This window comes from Rhamphochromis longiceps, linkage group LG15 (assembly GCF_057381845.1).
Source record: "Rhamphochromis longiceps isolate RC_006_pf linkage group LG15, R_longiceps_female_GT1.1, whole genome shotgun sequence".
Classification (NCBI taxonomy): domain Eukaryota; kingdom Metazoa; phylum Chordata; class Actinopteri; order Cichliformes; family Cichlidae; genus Rhamphochromis; species Rhamphochromis longiceps.
The window spans coordinates 21,710,582-21,727,172 of NC_140571.1; the positions used below are offsets into that span (position 1 = coordinate 21,710,582).

The 16,591-nt window shown below is 39.0% G+C and overlaps 1 protein-coding gene and 1 non-coding gene across 2 annotated transcripts in view; both read right to left on the reverse strand.

Annotated features, from left to right (window-relative positions):
- ift172 (intraflagellar transport 172) overlaps nt 1-13,899 on the reverse strand; it is a 56,944-nt gene extending 43,045 nt beyond the window's left edge. Inside the window, exons 1-15 of the mRNA XM_085381906.1 lie at nt 13,732-13,899; nt 12,994-13,137; nt 12,365-12,477; nt 12,231-12,270; nt 11,296-11,361; nt 10,766-10,845; nt 10,298-10,385; nt 8,852-9,066; nt 8,641-8,764; nt 8,251-8,346; nt 7,239-7,400; nt 6,707-6,760; nt 6,374-6,477; nt 5,348-5,433; nt 3,643-3,755 (exon numbers count right to left, since the gene is read on the reverse strand). Coding sequence (XP_085238032.1) covers nt 3,643-3,755; nt 5,348-5,433; nt 6,374-6,477; nt 6,707-6,760; nt 7,239-7,400; nt 8,251-8,346; nt 8,641-8,764; nt 8,852-9,066; nt 10,298-10,385; nt 10,766-10,845; nt 11,296-11,361; nt 12,231-12,270; nt 12,365-12,477; nt 12,994-13,137; nt 13,732-13,770 — 1,524 coding nt within the window. The 5' untranslated portion in view covers nt 13,771-13,899. The remainder of the gene's footprint in view (nt 1-3,642; nt 3,756-5,347; nt 5,434-6,373; nt 6,478-6,706; nt 6,761-7,238; nt 7,401-8,250; nt 8,347-8,640; nt 8,765-8,851; nt 9,067-10,297; nt 10,386-10,765; nt 10,846-11,295; nt 11,362-12,230; nt 12,271-12,364; nt 12,478-12,993; nt 13,138-13,731) is intronic.
- Nucleotides 13,900-14,298: 399 nt separating this feature from the next.
- Nucleotides 14,299-14,370, reverse strand: trnaa-ugc (transfer RNA alanine (anticodon UGC)). The gene has a single exon. It is a non-coding gene; the product is annotated as a tRNA-Ala (tRNA).
- Between the last annotated feature and the right edge of the window lie 2,221 nt (nt 14,371-16,591).

Consider the following 16,591-nt stretch of genomic DNA (forward strand, 5'->3'; position numbering starts at 1 on the left):
TATTCCATCCATCTGTTCTCTCCCACTTATTCTTGTCTAGGGCGAGAGGCAGGGTACACCCTGGACAGGTCGCCAATGTGCCACAGGGCTAACACACAGAGACAAACAACCATTTACACCTATGGGCAAATTAGGGCTGCTCAATTAATCGAATTTTAATCACGATTACGATCTGGGCTTTCAACGATCATTAAAAATGACTGAGCCGATTATTAGCCCCTCCCTCATTTATCCGCGACACCTTAAAGGCCGGTCCGTGAAAATATTGTCGGGCATAAACCGGTCCGTGGCGCAAAAAAGGTTGGAGACCGCTGATTAAGAGGACCCGAGGGAAGCTCGGAAAGCTAAGCAGAAGTTATTTGGAGAGTGACTGCCGTTGGTTGAAAAGAGAGTTTAAAAAAAAAAAACTTCAGTGGTGTTGCACACCATTTTATATTATTTTTTAAAGTCATTGTTAACCCTTTAAAGCCGGTCAGAGCAGCACGCTCCGTTTTGCGTAACTATTTTTAAATCCCTGTAGAACCTGAACCGCGTAAGCTAGCGCAATAATTTGTTTTGCATATGAAACCGGAGGAGTTGTACTTACATCTTATGCCATCAGCTTGTCCTCGGTCACGGTTTCCTTCCACATATAGCTTTGCAAAAATTGCATAAAAAGCGCTTGCAGGAACAAAAACATAATATTCCAGAAACACGCTTTGCCGTTCCTATCAGCTGTTCGTAACACTTCCCACAGTGAAATGATGCACATGCTGTTTTCTTTGCAAATTTGCATCATAGGATTGTTTTTTGTTTTTCCTGCAGTATATAAAAATTGCTGTATCTCCAAAATAAAACTATGAAGACACTCAAAATAAATTTCCTGTGGTGGGAAACTATTTTTTGCAACTTTATTGTATTTAAAGTTTTGAGGGATAAACCTCTTAAATTTCTCCAAGTAGAAATATATGTAAACAAAACAAAAGCGATTTTCAATTTTTTCTTGTAGTTTTTTGCACTTTTTTGCAATTTATGTAATTACTATGGACTTAATGCATACATATTATTAAAATATGGGCTATAACAGTTGTATTGATGTATAGCAACTTGAAATGCTCCCACAAATGGCACTACAGCATGTAAAAAAAAAAATATAAGCTCTGGTGGACTTGGTTCTATAGTAGGTCTTAAAGGGTTAAATAAATATCGTCAAATAATCGTGATCTCAATTTCAGTGAAAATAATCGTGATTATCATTTTTGCCATAATCGAGCAGCCCTAGGGCAAATTAGAGTTACCAATTAATGTAACCCCACTAACTGCATGTCTTTGGACTGTGGGAGGAAGCCAGAGTACAGAGTACAGAAAACCCAAGCAAACATGGGGGGAACATGCCAACTACTGACAGCAAGACCCAAGCCTGATGGTGGAGCTGAACTCAGGACCTTGCTGTGAGGCAACAGCGCTATCTACCATGCCACCATGCTTTTTAATTCTTTCTTTTGAAATATACTACCTAAAATATCATGCTATGCATGAGAAAATGTGATAGATTAGATTGCATTTTCCTTTTCATCTTCCTTTTAGACCACCCTTGTTCTAATTGGCTGCTACTGGAAACCAAAATGTTTGAAAAGCAGGTAGAAGGGTACCCCAGCTCTGTGTGCCTGCATTTAGAGCAGTCTAGCCTAAAGCCTAAACACTTGGCCCACTCCCTTCTTTCTTTGAAAATGTAACCATGTTTGACATTCCACATACACTTTATGGCTTTATTATTACTTACATCCTTTATAGTATAATTTGTTGCCGCTGTACCATCTCTGGATTAACATTTTAGGTTTTCGATATATGACAGCAGAACACTTAAAGTAAAGATTCGATAGGAAACATTTTGCTAGCAACCTGTTCTTGTAGGTTGAGGTTTACATTAGCATAGTTAAACTCATTTGGCTTGAACAAAGTTGATTAACATCCAGCAGCTCCACGTGAAAACTCCCACTGCAATAATCTGTTCCACTGTGCACTTGATGAGAATGTAGATTCTATAAGCTACAGAGACTCCCGCAGCACTTAATGTGCATGTGTGAGTATGTCAGACCGCCCGCTGATGTAATCAGCTTCCTTAATGCCCTCCCCACACCCACCATCACTAATTTTAATAATGCTTTGTCTATAGTCTCACCCGGGTGCTCAGCTTGCCAACTTTAAAATGCAATGAGGACAAGCAGCCTGTTGATAAGGTCATCTGAAAGCAAGGAGCAATTAAAGAAACATTTTATGACTCTTTACTGTTGAAAAAAAAAATGGGAAAATGAAATTTCTCCCAGATTGTGGAGTATACGGAATTGCAGTTGGGAAACCACCATTAGTGCTGTAATAAAGGTAAAAGTTAATAACCACTGCAGATCAGATGAATTAACATTTACAGTAAACCTGGGCATAAAAAACATTTCACTGAAAAAAAAATCTGCACACGAGCCACAAAGTTTTTCAGTGATTGCAGAGATTTTTTTCTGGCACTAATTACCGTCAAACTTTTCTATTCTTCTACTTCTTCTTCAAGTCATTGATGGTCATAAATATTTTACAATCTCTTTCGCTAAAGTTGATTTTGCATATACTAAAAGGAAACTTGTACACTAGATTTGTAAAACTGAATTATGTGTCACAGCAAGTCACACTGGAGGAAAAAGTTAGACTCCACAGAGGGATTCTCAATTACCTGAGTTCTCCTTGTCTTTGCCCCAAGGCTTAAACATCAAACTTTTTTTTTACCCCGAGGCAACAACTGACAGCATCTCGCTGCTGCTCTCATCCTCCACACAAGGCCTCTGTGAATCTCAGCAACCTCTTACATATAACCAGAGGAAAATGAATACTGTTTTTTAAATGGGGTCTATGACAGCAAAATTAATGTTTTCCCACTTATATGACATAAGACGTAACTAAAGGGAAAAAAAATTAGTTTTGTGCAAAAAAAAAAAAGGCTTTTAAATAGGGACAGTTCAACGTCATGAAGAATTAACATTTAAAGGCCTAGTTTGCTTTTACTCCATCCAGATCATTATATACAGTACGATCTATATAGAGATGTCTGCCTTCCCTGGAACATATCTGTACCAATTAGAGCTCAACTTGTGAATTTCTTAATACAATATAATCTTTCCCAGACATTAAACATCGTTATAAAAGCAGATTAAATGTTCACGCTACACCAGAAAGCACTTTCCAATTTTCCTCTAGTCTTATTGTTTTATTCTTTTGTTGATTAATCTTACTCCTTTGGGACTCAAAAAACAGCGGGACAAGTGGGAACCGTGTCATTTAAAGGGATCAAAAGCCAAAAAAAGAAAAGTTGGTAACCTCTGATTTAAACCCTATAGCTAACATTTCATGCCTTTCATGGTTAATTTATGGCACCCCCTGGTGGCAAAGACGGTTTCACATTTATCTTGACTGTTAGTCAGAAAGGCTGGATGACCAAAATGGTTCAAAACAGAGCCACAGCGCCTGTTTTGGATGATGGACATGGCCATAACTAAAGAAATGCCCCTAGCATTGACAGCCTTTTCTACTTTCCTCATCACACTGTCTATCATTTGCCCCCTCGCTCTCTTTTTGCCTCTGGGTCTCTATCTCATTGTGCCGAGGTTTTATTCTTACCCGCAGCTTCTTGTCCCTGAACAGCAGTTTGCACCCGGTTTCATTGAGCTCCAGCCAGTCAATCTTGGAGTCGTGGCTGATGGTTCCCAGATTGTAGCCTCCGGCCAAGTCCACTGAGGGGAGAAATAAACCGACAGATTAACTGAGTCAGACTGCCAGTGTCTAGCTAACGCTGGCCTTTTATTCAAGATCACAAATCAGCTAGTTCTTTTATAATTTTCCATAATTCTATCAGGCAGAGCCTGAGCTGTTTCTCTGCTCTCAAAATGTACCTGCTTTGGGATCCAGCTGATATTAGTGTGCTGATGTGAGGCCTATACAGTCTTTTTAATTAAAATGGGGGTTATTGTCCACACTGAGCTAACTGACTTTATACTGCAGTTATTGTAGGTATATTACTTTAGGAGTTTAATATTATGGTAAGTAATCATATGGGCTGGCTGAGTTCCTATATGCTATGACTTGGTCAAATACTACCAGTTTTCACTGAGTTGTATTTGGAACAAAAAGGTGGAATTATCCTCTTTGAGGCACAGGTACCTGTGTATGGGCCTCAGTAAAGTGAAGTTCAGTTACATAATGATTTCATTTATGCCTGTTTGCTTTCCTCTTGTGAAGAGTCTCTGCAACCTGCTGTTACCCGTAACACCCTCCTCTGCGTAGCTCTGGGGAGACATTTACTTTTGCGCATAATATATGTACAATATGACTGAAAATGTCAAAAGCAACAATCTAGATCCAATTAACAAGTATGACTTTAATGTCTTATTTATAAATGCTATTAATATATGTTATATGCTCCCCTCAATGACCAGAGGCAGACTTTCATTATGAAGAACATGGCCTTATAACTTCATTTTTAGTCAGCCCATCATACACCATGCTGTCTAGTAGGCCTCCATAATATATTCACCCGCTGCTTAGAATAGTCCCCGAAAAATCTACTGTTTCGTCCTGTTTACATAATATTAGCCTAAAACACTTTTATAAGCACATTTATAAGATAAAACTTTCTTGAGGATGTTTTATGTTTTCAGTACAAACCAAAAGCCTTCAAGGTGTGGGCCAAAGACAAATAATGATTATTTCATGGGAAAATGTAATTAATTTATGAGAACATGAATTACCTTTATGTTTAACTATTACAACTAAGGGTGTACTCACAATATGCAATCTGTACCATGCTGAGCACATCTGACACCCAAAGTTTCTTTAACTGCGACCTGGCCACTGAAAGACTCAAGCACAGTATTCCAATACTTCCTCAACGACAGCCTCCATTAAAATCTCTGTGGTAAATAATTAATAAATATAAAGGGAATGTGAGAGAACAGCCTGCCATAGCTCACAAAAATGGTCCAATTAAGCCACAAACGCATGAAGCCGTGTGTGCTTTTGAAAGAGACAGACAGCGAGCACAAGGGGGAGGAGCTAACATGCTGAGACTAACTGGGGTGTGTTCAGTCACTGAGCGCAGCGTGAGCTCAGGTCATCGGGGGAGTGGGGAGGGACTATGCCTACTGCAAAAGCACCCTGAGTGTTAAATCCTTTTCTGAACCTGGACAGTCACATTTTGAATAGACACAATTACAGTCTCACTTTCTCTCTCTCTCTCACACACACACACACACACACACACACACACACACACACACACACACACACACACACACACACACACACACACACAGAGTTTTTTTCTTACCAATAGCAATAGTCTTTATGTCAATCAGATAAGCGAGCTTCTTGTTGTCTTCAACTCCTTTCTGCTTCCTCTCATTTAGTCGGACACTAGACACACACACACACACACACACACACTTGGTTTAAATGACATGACTGCATTCAGCGAGATATGGTTTTATCAAGTAATAACCCAGCATTAGTGCAGCGTAACTGGCTTCAGCTGCTCTTCATTATGTTAAATCCCAGGATGAACCTGGTCATGAATTTGTCATGCTGCAGTGTCCAGCTGGAGGCGAGCAGCAGCCAGAGTATCCGACAGCCATCAGTCACAGAAAGGCTGACAGCGCTGACACTTCTGACAGCTCTGAATACATTAACATAGATGTGTGCTGACTAGTTGGTTTAGCCTCACTGACTCCTGCGGACTCCTTACTGTAATGATGCAGAGGATTTCTCCAAAACTCAATACCGCCATCTAATGGTCATGGCTGAAAGCACTTATGAGAACGCATCAGGGTTAATGTTTGTGTCTCTGTTTGTACCTTATGTATATAAATTTGTCATTTTTTTAATTGTTCAAGACAGGAAAAAAATTTGGATTTCTCTTTAGTTTTTCAGTATATTACAAATGCTGTATTCAAAAAGATAATGCATGTTTGAATAATCCAAAATATTCCTGTTTGGAAGTGAGATATTGATTTCATTGCCAATATGCAAAACTATCATTCATTGCAGGTTCAGGCTATTACCATAAATCAATTTTTGGACAATTTTGTAAATGGATGATGAAAGATGTGCTCGTGACACTGCTGCTGAATCGTTTTTGTTGCAGGGCACGGTGACATAAATGTTTGTAATCGCCTGAAATTTCTCCTAGTGTGACTTTTAATCAGAATTATACAGTTGCAACCCCCATCAGCAGATCACTAATACTGCATGCGTGGGACTGTTTCACATCTGTTCCTTAGAACCAAACAAACCGGTTGAGGTGCTCGAGTGTTACTCAACAGACTGCTTCTGCATAATTATGAGGAACGGAGCCAACCTGATGAGGTGGGGGTTCATAAATTCCGTGCGAACTGATCCCAGAATCTCGTTGCTGCTGTACTCCACCAAGCTCAACTCCCCGGCATTAAATATCATGCACACCTGAAAACAGAAACAAGAACAGGGCTGTGAATACAGCAGAGTGAAGAATGTACTTTTATGGACAACATGACAGGACCTGATATATAACCTCCTTCGCCGAGATAATTATATTTACTAAACACTAGGCCTTTGTGCTCCTTGGCAAGCCTCTAAATGTGGTTTGGGGTTTTTTTTTAATAAGAAAACAAAAACAATTTGCACACTGTCTAAATGGTTAGTGTGTACTCACTGTTTCATTTTCAAAGAAGAACTTTTCATTTCCCCCAGAGCCAGTCCAAGGCACCTGGGAGAGGACAGAGAAAGCAAAATTAACTGTAATACAAATATTACAACAATACTGCGAACATAACACAATTACACAGTGTGAAGAACGCATTTACTGTGAGAATCTGACATTAATGTTTGTGAACCACACACTCTTATTGCGCCATAATGATGTGATTAACTGATTACTCATGTTTAGTTGTTAAGTATATGTGACAGAGAACAAAAATTGACAGTTTATGACCAAAAAAATGTAACAGCATGTCAGCTTGCATATTCTCTAGCATGGGGTTGCACGCCTATAAATGTTGGGTCTCTCTAGCCCATTGAACTAAAAGACCTTTTATTAAATGCAGAGACCTAACTTCAAAGCCTTCACCTGAATTTTTGGTCACAATGTTTCCCTTCTCCTATATTATTCCCTTCCAAGAGTACCACTCCTGTTACTTCTTTGTTTTATGGTATATTCTTTTATGGTATAATACTTGAGGTCCAACCTCGCTTAATTTATTTGTCAGGAGATCTCCCAGCAGGAGAGTATCTGATGTGTGAGCCATCAGGTAGCGATCTTTCCCCATGATCTTCACTTCTTCTATCTCATAACCGTAATAGGACTTCAGGACAACCCGAGTTCCTGTGGAGAGGTTCTTTACTATCACCTAGAATTAAAAGAAACAAAACAAAACATATTCCATCTTTACTTACGGTTTTGAAATCCAGTAACAATCGATTCACACACACTGATATTTGATACTTTCAACCTGTTAATCCTGTTAAAACAGACAGTCAGTTCAGTGTGGTGGTCATTCCAAGCAGCAAAGTTAATCGCAAGAGACTCCTTCTTGTGTGTGTTCATAATGTGTGTATTTATTGTATAGTTTTAATTACTACTTTGCTTTTGCAAATTAGTGTGGCCTACAAGTAATGTGGTGTGCGGCACAGACTCATGCTTATTCCTATAAAAATAAAAATATTAAATTAAAAACATGGCTTTTTTTTTTAAAGATATTTTCTTAGAATTAGCAATTAGTGTTGTTTTTCCCTATTTTCTAAGGGTAACATTATAAACAACAACAAATTATCTATGGGAAATAATAAAAAAAGGCAGATATATTAATGTTTGATGGCTTAAAAATAATGAAAAACAAACAAGATGTGTATTTCCAGCATGGCTTTTTTTCCAGACTACTGTAAACATAATTTTCTGCTACATTTAATTTGTCAATTAAGAAGAAAATCAGATAAACAAAAAGGCTGGATGATTGTTTTCGGAGCTCATCTCTTTCTTAATCATACAGGGCTGCTTGTTGCACCTGAATTCATTAAGTCTGCATTACTGCTCTCACAAAATCAACGGGGCTGTTTTCACATCGTCTGTTAATTAGCAGAAGAAGGAGAGCAAAGAGACGTCTGAAATTGCCTATTTGGTTGTCTGTTTGTCTAATTTAGTGAAATTACAAACACTGTGGTTCAGCACTGATGATTTTCTTGTTGCCTGGCTGTTCCTACCTGGCTCAGGCCAACGTAGGTCACTTCATACTTGTTCTTGTAGATGGTTCTTCGCAGGCAGCAGTCAAACAGCTCCACTCCCCCACACAGTGTTCCCTGTTGAGACACAATCAACAATTAAACACCTAAAAAACGCAATTTACATTTTCTAATCTGTTTTTTTTTTGGTCATTTTCAGATGGTAGCAGCACAGAAATAATAGTTATTGTAGAACATACATGCTTTCAGAGTCATCATAGGCTGTTGGAGTCAAGAGTTGGTGAAAAAAATGGACACCAAAAGGCATCTTAACACAATGTTGAACTTAAAGTCACACTGCAGGTTAAAATAACGTTTTTTTAACCTTTATTTAAGCAGACAGTCACAGAATGCGTTAGATCAAGTATTTACAGCGCAGAGGCGTGATCCGTCTTTCTTCCAGGCCAAGCTGGTGATTGTGTAGAGGTTGGAAATTTCTTTAGGTTTGGCTTCATCCCACATTCCTCTCCTCGGAGCCCAATTAAACACCCGCAACCTGGACAAACATCACAAAGGAAAAACAAACTTAGCAGAAACATCATGATAAACTTTCACTTTAACTGTAAAGCTGCCACACACCGACCGGTCAAAGCTGCCAAACACCACAGATTCCCCACTGGGGCTGGCGACAGCCACGGTGAACTCCTTCTCTGTTCGGTCGCGGCTGTAGTCGAAGGTCTGCAGGATGTGTCCCTCTCTGCTGTAGGCCACCACCTTCTTGTCACAGCCCCCCACCATGATGCTGTTTGCACCCCAGGCTAGAGCGTAGGGTGGGCACGAGTGTGTCAGAAGCTTACCCTGTGGCAAGTAAACAAATGTGTGAGAAGATATGTGTTGAATGGTGTAGAACTTTTAAAATAGGAATAAAAAATGCATGAAGGCAAACAATCTGTAGCTGTGTTCACTCATGCACTGAAGACCTGAACTTTTCCAGACATGCTGGAGGTGCAGTCACATTAAAAATTAAATCTTTTCTAACCCTCCAGCTCATTAATACACACTCTGTGTGACGTCTGATTGCATCAATACGAGAACAGTGCAGGTAATAGTCTGGTAAATTTAAAGCATGTAAGTGGTCATCCTGTTTCCTGCCTCCTGTGTGCTGTATGCAGGCAATACTAGACTAAACGTGCCATGGTTCTTGTTATATCTGTGTCTGTCAGCAGGTTTATTCTTTTAAGTCTTCCTGGTACTTTCTCTGTTTGTTTTTTTCTTTTAGTTACTTCCTGTTTTACTTAGTTTTAGTTTTTTTCTTTCTTCTTTTGCTTCTTTCCCTCCTTCATCATCAGGAGTCTCTTATTTGTGCCTCCTCTTCTTCTGCTTCCACCAGTCGGTGACCTGAAATTCAGTCTGATGTTTACCATGCTGCAAAATCTCTCAATTCCCAAAATGCATCTAGAGAACAGAGGATAACAGAGGAGGCTTGTTGGAATTGCTGAAGGATACACAGGTGTATCCTTCAGGGAAGTGTTTTCATCTTAAGTGTATAAAAGAGGTGTGACACACAGCTGGAATATACGGACCAAGATTATTTAAATGCTTGTTGCACGCATCTTAGATGGGACTAAGACGTGAGCAGAGGTGTTGATGATGTGCAATTTGGGAAATGAGAAAGGGGAATTATTTGCCCCACGCTCATTAGTTCACGTGTTTGACTGTTTCCACTTGTGCCTAGGGTTGATGCGTGTGCATAGATTATCCTGTATTTCTCCTTTTCTTGGGTGTTTCCCAGTTTGCCTCATTATGCTCTGTGTTTTTTCTGTTTCATTCACTTAAAGACTTGATGTTCTTGTTTTTTGTTTTCTGTTCTTTTTTTTTAACCACTCCTTAAAGGCCTGTTTTTTAATTCATTCTGTGTGACTCCTGCTTCTGCTCATGACAAAGCAGAATTTTTCCTATAGTGAGAATGCGTCTGAAAATGATCATTTCCATCAGTGAAAAGAACAACTTTGTACAATGTCTTAACCTGATTTCCCAACATTTTCTGGATTTCATGTGTGAAAAAACAGCTCCTGTAGGTGAATTGTACCTGTGATTCCCCTGAGCCTTCATCATCAAAGAAGTACCGCACAACTGTCCCATCAGCATGGCCCGATATGATCCCTTTACCAGAGACACTGACACAGAGCAGAGATCTTAAAAATGACACGCAGTGCCCGCAGAACAAATGCAGCAAAGCAGACAATTATTTCACAAGCTATACACATGGGAAATAGCTCATAACTTTAATAAGGTCAGCCCACACTTCACGCTGGGACCCTTGTACAACTTTTTGGTAAAAAGAAAAAAAATCTTTTTGATTTTGATTTTATGGTATTTATACAAAGAAATCCTAATCATAAAAGCAGTTTCTGCACAGTAGTTCCTATTTTCAAGTTTATCAGCTCATCTTCAGACTCAATACATATATGTGTGTGTGTGTGTGTGTGTGTGTGTGTGTGTGTGTGTGTGTGTGTGTGTGTGTGTGTGTGTGTGTAAAGATATTTTAAGCACTCACTTTGATGCCAGTGAGACAACCCAGGATTCTGTGGCGTAGATGGTTGAAGATTTGTTTGTCTGAGTGTTGGCAAGCCGAATCTGTAAAAAAACATCAGAGAACTTAAAATATCCTTAAAATATCCAAGTACACTGCGGTTGGATTTAGAGAGGAATACAAAGACTTAACATCCCAACTGGAAAAGGCTGTGAAAATATTTCACATTTACTGCATAAAGATGAAGTAATACAGATTTTTCCCAAGAGGTTTTAATGCATCTAAATTATGTTCTATAAATTCACTGATGCATATATTTCTTTTTACTAACATCTTTGTATTTGTATGTATGGGTACATTTCTAAATGAATTATTTATGATTCTGACAGTTTTTGAACTCTACAGAAAAAAGCTTTGACAAAGAAATCAGACCATGTGGAACTAAAATGTCTACAAAAATCTAAAGGATACAACTGTTATTCTACTACACCCATATATAATTCCTGATACTTTTACTTAATATTAAAAAAAAACGTGAAATATCCAAGACATACCTTGCCTTCAACTAATCCGTAGACAATAGCATTCTCTGCAGGCCAAAGAAGGCATGTCACAGCACTCTGCAATAAAGATAAGAAAATAACACAACCATGTTGTTGCAGGTGATGACACAAAGTTGAAAGACAGCTGAAAAATGTAATGTCATGTTTATAAGGAAAACAAAACTTATAACCCAATTAAAAACTAATACCAGAATAGATTCATCAACAGCTAAGCCCTGCAAAGTGTATTCACTTTGAACTCTACAAACAAAAAGGTTTGACAACCGAATCAGACCACGTGGAACTAAAATATCACAAAAATTTAAAGAACACAACTATTAGTCTACTACAATTATACACATGCGTAGAAAACAGAACATATCTGATCATTTTTTAATTTTATATGTCTAAATGATTTATAATAAAATATTTTAATCAGTCCTCATTTGTTATCCATGTCTTTGTTTTATGTAGTAGTAGATCGTAGTAGGTGCTCATATTAAACATGTTCAAAGTTTGAAAAAATAAAATGACCACAGTGTGTGTGCAAATAATCCCTGTGAGCCAAAAACTCAGGCTTTAGATTACTATTAACTCTCAGATTCAACAGCACAGAGACTCCATCGACATGCCCTTCAAACCTTTTGTTTGCATGCAGCAGCCAATTAAACACAGCTGGCATAAAGAGAGGAACTAAAACTACTTGCTTCAGAGGTGAGATTATCTGAGACAGGTGGACTAAATGATGATTAGTCTGAACTTTAAACTAAGCAAAGCTACACTGTGCAAAAGTATAAAACCATATGCTGAAAATGAGTTTAATAGATTCCTTTTATGGAAAGAAAAGTTTCAAGTTTTGACAAAAAGTTTTGACAAAAAGCATAGTCACTGCCACTTTTAGCGTGCTCCTCAAGGCAATAACAATGCATTAAATCACGTTTTCTTACCGTCTGAATAAATTTATTGCAGATGACTTTCTTGTCCCCCCTAGGAGAGACGAGAAAACCGATTAAAACTTCTGCTTCGAATTGTACCAAAATGTAAACTATTGAGAAAAATGGAACTAAGCAGAGGTAATTACCAGTCCTCTCCGATTCTGTAGACAAAGATGATATTGTCGGATTGGCCGATGGCAATTTTCGTGGAATCTGGTGAGAAGGCCATGTCATTTACAACATAGCTCTGCTTTCCATACTGAGAAAATAATACATATCAGTAATTATTATTATAGAAAAGCACTATAACATAATAACACACCAACAAACCCACAATGCTCCTGGCCTATAGAAATCTGTCATGGGGGCCCCGCGTGGTAAAACTGTAGGACCTGCTTGGGCAAACACACAGGGAGGCCCCACAGTGTAGGGCCAAGATGTGCCCTACATTTCAGCCCACAGTAGGCTGTCAACAGTGTGGGTTTCTCCACAGTGGCCTCACATGGGCCCCAAGAGGATATGTTTGCTGGATAGATACCCAGTTGCATTTAATATAGATTTTACAAAGCCACTTGGTGTAGGCTACAAATACAAGCACAGAGTTCAAAATAAATGGGTGTTGTCACAATGGCTACACCCATCTTTTATATACAGTCTATGATTCCAGCGACACATTTGGTTAATGGCAAGTAATTCATCATAATTTCTTTACATTATATACAGCACCTCCTTTCATACACACATGCAGCTCAAAGGACAACGGGATTTGTCTCACCTTGGCGTCCACAGGTTTTGTGGAGAACTTGTCCCTGCTCTCTCCATGCTCATCATACAGCAACACCACCCTGTCCACAGTGCAAACAGCGAACTTGATGTTGTTTGGTGCCCATGCCATGCAGGTAACTTTGGCAGCAAACTCCTGTCAAAGCAGGTAAACAAATCAGTCCTAAAGCACTTGTTTTATAGACTTGCTCTTATATGATGTCCTCTTTTAAAATCCTTCTAATGATTGTGTATCTGTTACACGTGTCTTTATGCTTCTACTCTAAATGAAAATCAGTGTTTCTCTCTGTTTTATCTTGTGTTTGGCCCTGATTTCAGTCTTTCTATAAAATCATGCTTTAACTGTCTGCCTAATTGTTGTCTATTTTTGCCAGTAGAGATACTCTTCCTTATGAGCGACAGATAGATGTTAAATTTGATCAGACACGATAGATTTAGGTGTTTTAAAATCCATTTAGCACGTGCAGACTTTTGGCCATGTATTAATCATAAACGCAGCGTTTATGTGCTAGCAAGCCTGGCTAGTGCAAAAATCCGCTTTCAATGACAGTTCAGCGTGGGTCAGTAAAATCAAATTCATGCAATAAATAAATAAATATATCACGAAACTGGTTCGCAGTTTCAGCTTTCTAGTATAAACATTATTATCTGGCTTCCAGAACCAGTTATTGTTAGCTAACTCGCGCTGGCTTCCTAGCACTACTTACCGTTAGCTCACTCGTCAACTTACCCGGGAGGTTAAAAGTGTCTTGATATACTTCAGTTGCATTCTGAGGGAAGCTCGTACACAGAATGGTATTATTACTGCTGGAATATTCCTCAGATTTTGGTCATTTTGCTAGCGAGCCAGGGCTAGCGCAGAGGAGGTTGGAAGTAAACTAACTGTGATCTCCTTAGTTACCGCTGGGGCGGGACTTGCGGTGCGTTCATAACAATAGGAAATGTGAATGTTCTCGGACAGTTTGCCAGCTCTCGCGCTTTTGTTTCTGCAAAATGATGCCATTAAATAATTAAAACAATTTTAACCCGGTAGAGTCGTTCCAGGTTACGCCACAGGCCGTGAACAGAACTGCTTCGATTATGTGATTTCTATCCGTTTATTCTGTTTACTCTCTAAAGATGCTACGATTTCCGTCATTATATATCAGCCGTCAAATGACAGAATTCCCGGAGCTAAAACATGTCCACGTTTAGTAAGGGAAGAGTTCAGTTTAGATGTGATATTTAAATAGTCACATTTTAGACTAAGATTAAAAAGTTTTGAGGAAATTTCCCCCAAAAAAGAAAAGAAAAAATATGGAGATGCCGGGGATTGAACCCGGGTCCTCATACATGCAAAGCATGCGCTCTACCACTGAGCTACATCCCCTTCCGTATGGGAGCCGCGAATGTAGTATATTTATTCGCATACATCTGCACTATACCCACACTTGCTAACTGTTTCTTCGCTATATCATACTTGTTTAAAAGACAATTTCAATTCCTCATATATTATGTACATTGCTTAAACTTTCTTCAGGCATACCAAACCGTTGAATAAAAATATTAAAGTTAAATAAATGTAAATTTATGAATAAGTCTGGATTGTAGCCTCCACAAACTCAGCCTGCCAGATTGCGCACTTGTGAAATTTGCTGTTAACATCACTTAAGATTTATCTTTTACTTTTCATAATCTCTATATATTATTAGCCATTTAAATGGTGAATACACATCACACATTTTACGTCAATATCAAAATTGTAAGAGTTATAAGAACGTTTTTTCCTGTGCACAGAACAAAATGTTAAATTGCCGCTGCAGATACGCCCCTCTAGCGTGGTGACGTAGAGGTCACGTGGAAGTGTTAATTTTCCAAAGTGTACCAAGGTGTACCGGAAATCAGCGAAACCCTCAAGTGTATGACGAGATGTTGCCAATTTTTATGTCGCACAAAATCAGAGACAAACACATGTAAATTGTTTACTAAAATTTAGGATGCATATTGGCTCTAAAACAAAGTTACTCTAAATTTTTGATTCATGTAAACAATTTACTTATTTTCATGACAATATGCATTTTGTTGACTTCTAAAGATAAGAATTTATATACTCTGAATACTTGGCATTGGAACCAACTATTGAAATTATTAAGTTAAAGTATAAAAACTTTTCAAACACCTTCTTCTTATCCCATACTTCTCCAAATTCCACAGTAATTGTGTCAATTTTGTATTGAGGCAAAAACCTTTCATTAGGTTAATAGAAACACTAACACTTATATTGTAAGGTAAATACCGTACAATAATAGCGCCTACATTTTCCTAAATCATGTTCTTTTTAAGGCATAGAGATATAATTTTTTTCATTAATATTTTTTGTAACATTTTTTAAAGTTGAAAGTTCTCTGGTGTTTGGGCGATCAGATCCCAGCAAACTAAACAGGGCACGAACGAATGTTGGACAATGTGGGTATGTCAGTAATGATAAGTGTTAGTGTAATTTATGGGGTTTATTTATTTAAATTATTATTTAATAAATCTAACTTGGGAAAAATATTGCAAACAGCCTAGTCTCAAATTCTACTAAAAGTTGATTCTGTTCATCTGGACGTAGCGTTTTGTGGGAGAAACGTTTCGTCACTCATCCAAGTGACTTCTTCAGTCTCAGCTGACTGCAGGGTTCTCCAAATCTTATAAACAGTAAATTTGCATTCCCAGCCCACCGAGGGAACAATGGGCTGGGAGGTCAGTTCCTTAATCATAATTATGCAAATTCTCATGACTGTTGATCAACAACCACTGACCAAAACCCATTGATCAAAGACCACAGATCAATGGCCATGAGTACCATTCACAGAGAGTTGGGGAATGGCTGCAATCACAGCATTGTAAGATGGCGAAAGATGTACCCTTAGGCCCCCTCCTCGATTCAGAGATGGTCTTTCCCTTTTCACGTAAATGGCCTCCTGGACTCCGCGCTCAAACCAGCGTTCCTCCTGTCCAGGATGTGCACATCCTCATCATTGAAAGAGTGTCCACTGGCCTGTAGGTGTAAATAGACTGCAGAGTCCTGGCCTGACGAGGTAGCTCTTCTGTGTTGTGCCGTCCGCTTCGCCAGAGGTTGTTTGGTTTCCCCGATGTATAAATCCTGGCAATCCTTCTGGTACTTAACAGCGTACACTATGTTACTCTGTTTGTGTCGGGGGACCCGATCCTTGGGGTGGACCAATTTTTGACGCAGCGTGTTTTGGGGTTTAAAAGCCACAGAGACCTGGTGTTTAGAAAAAATGCGTCTCAACTGCTCTGATACTCTTGACACATATGGGATCACTACAGGTTTTTGCTTGGGCAGTGGTTGTCCTTCTCTCCTGGATTAGCTGGAGCTTTCTTTAGGTGCCTTTCCCGCTTTGACAGAAGTCCAGCTGGGATAACCACATTTACTCAGGGCCTTCTTGATGTGCCGTTCTTCTGCCTCCCTGGCCGCTGTGTCTGTGGGGATGGTGTTTGCTCTGTGTTGTAGCGTCCTAATGACACCCAGTTTGTGCTCCAGTGGATGATGAGAGGCAAACCTTAGATACTGATCCGTATGTGTAGGTTTACGGTACACGTCA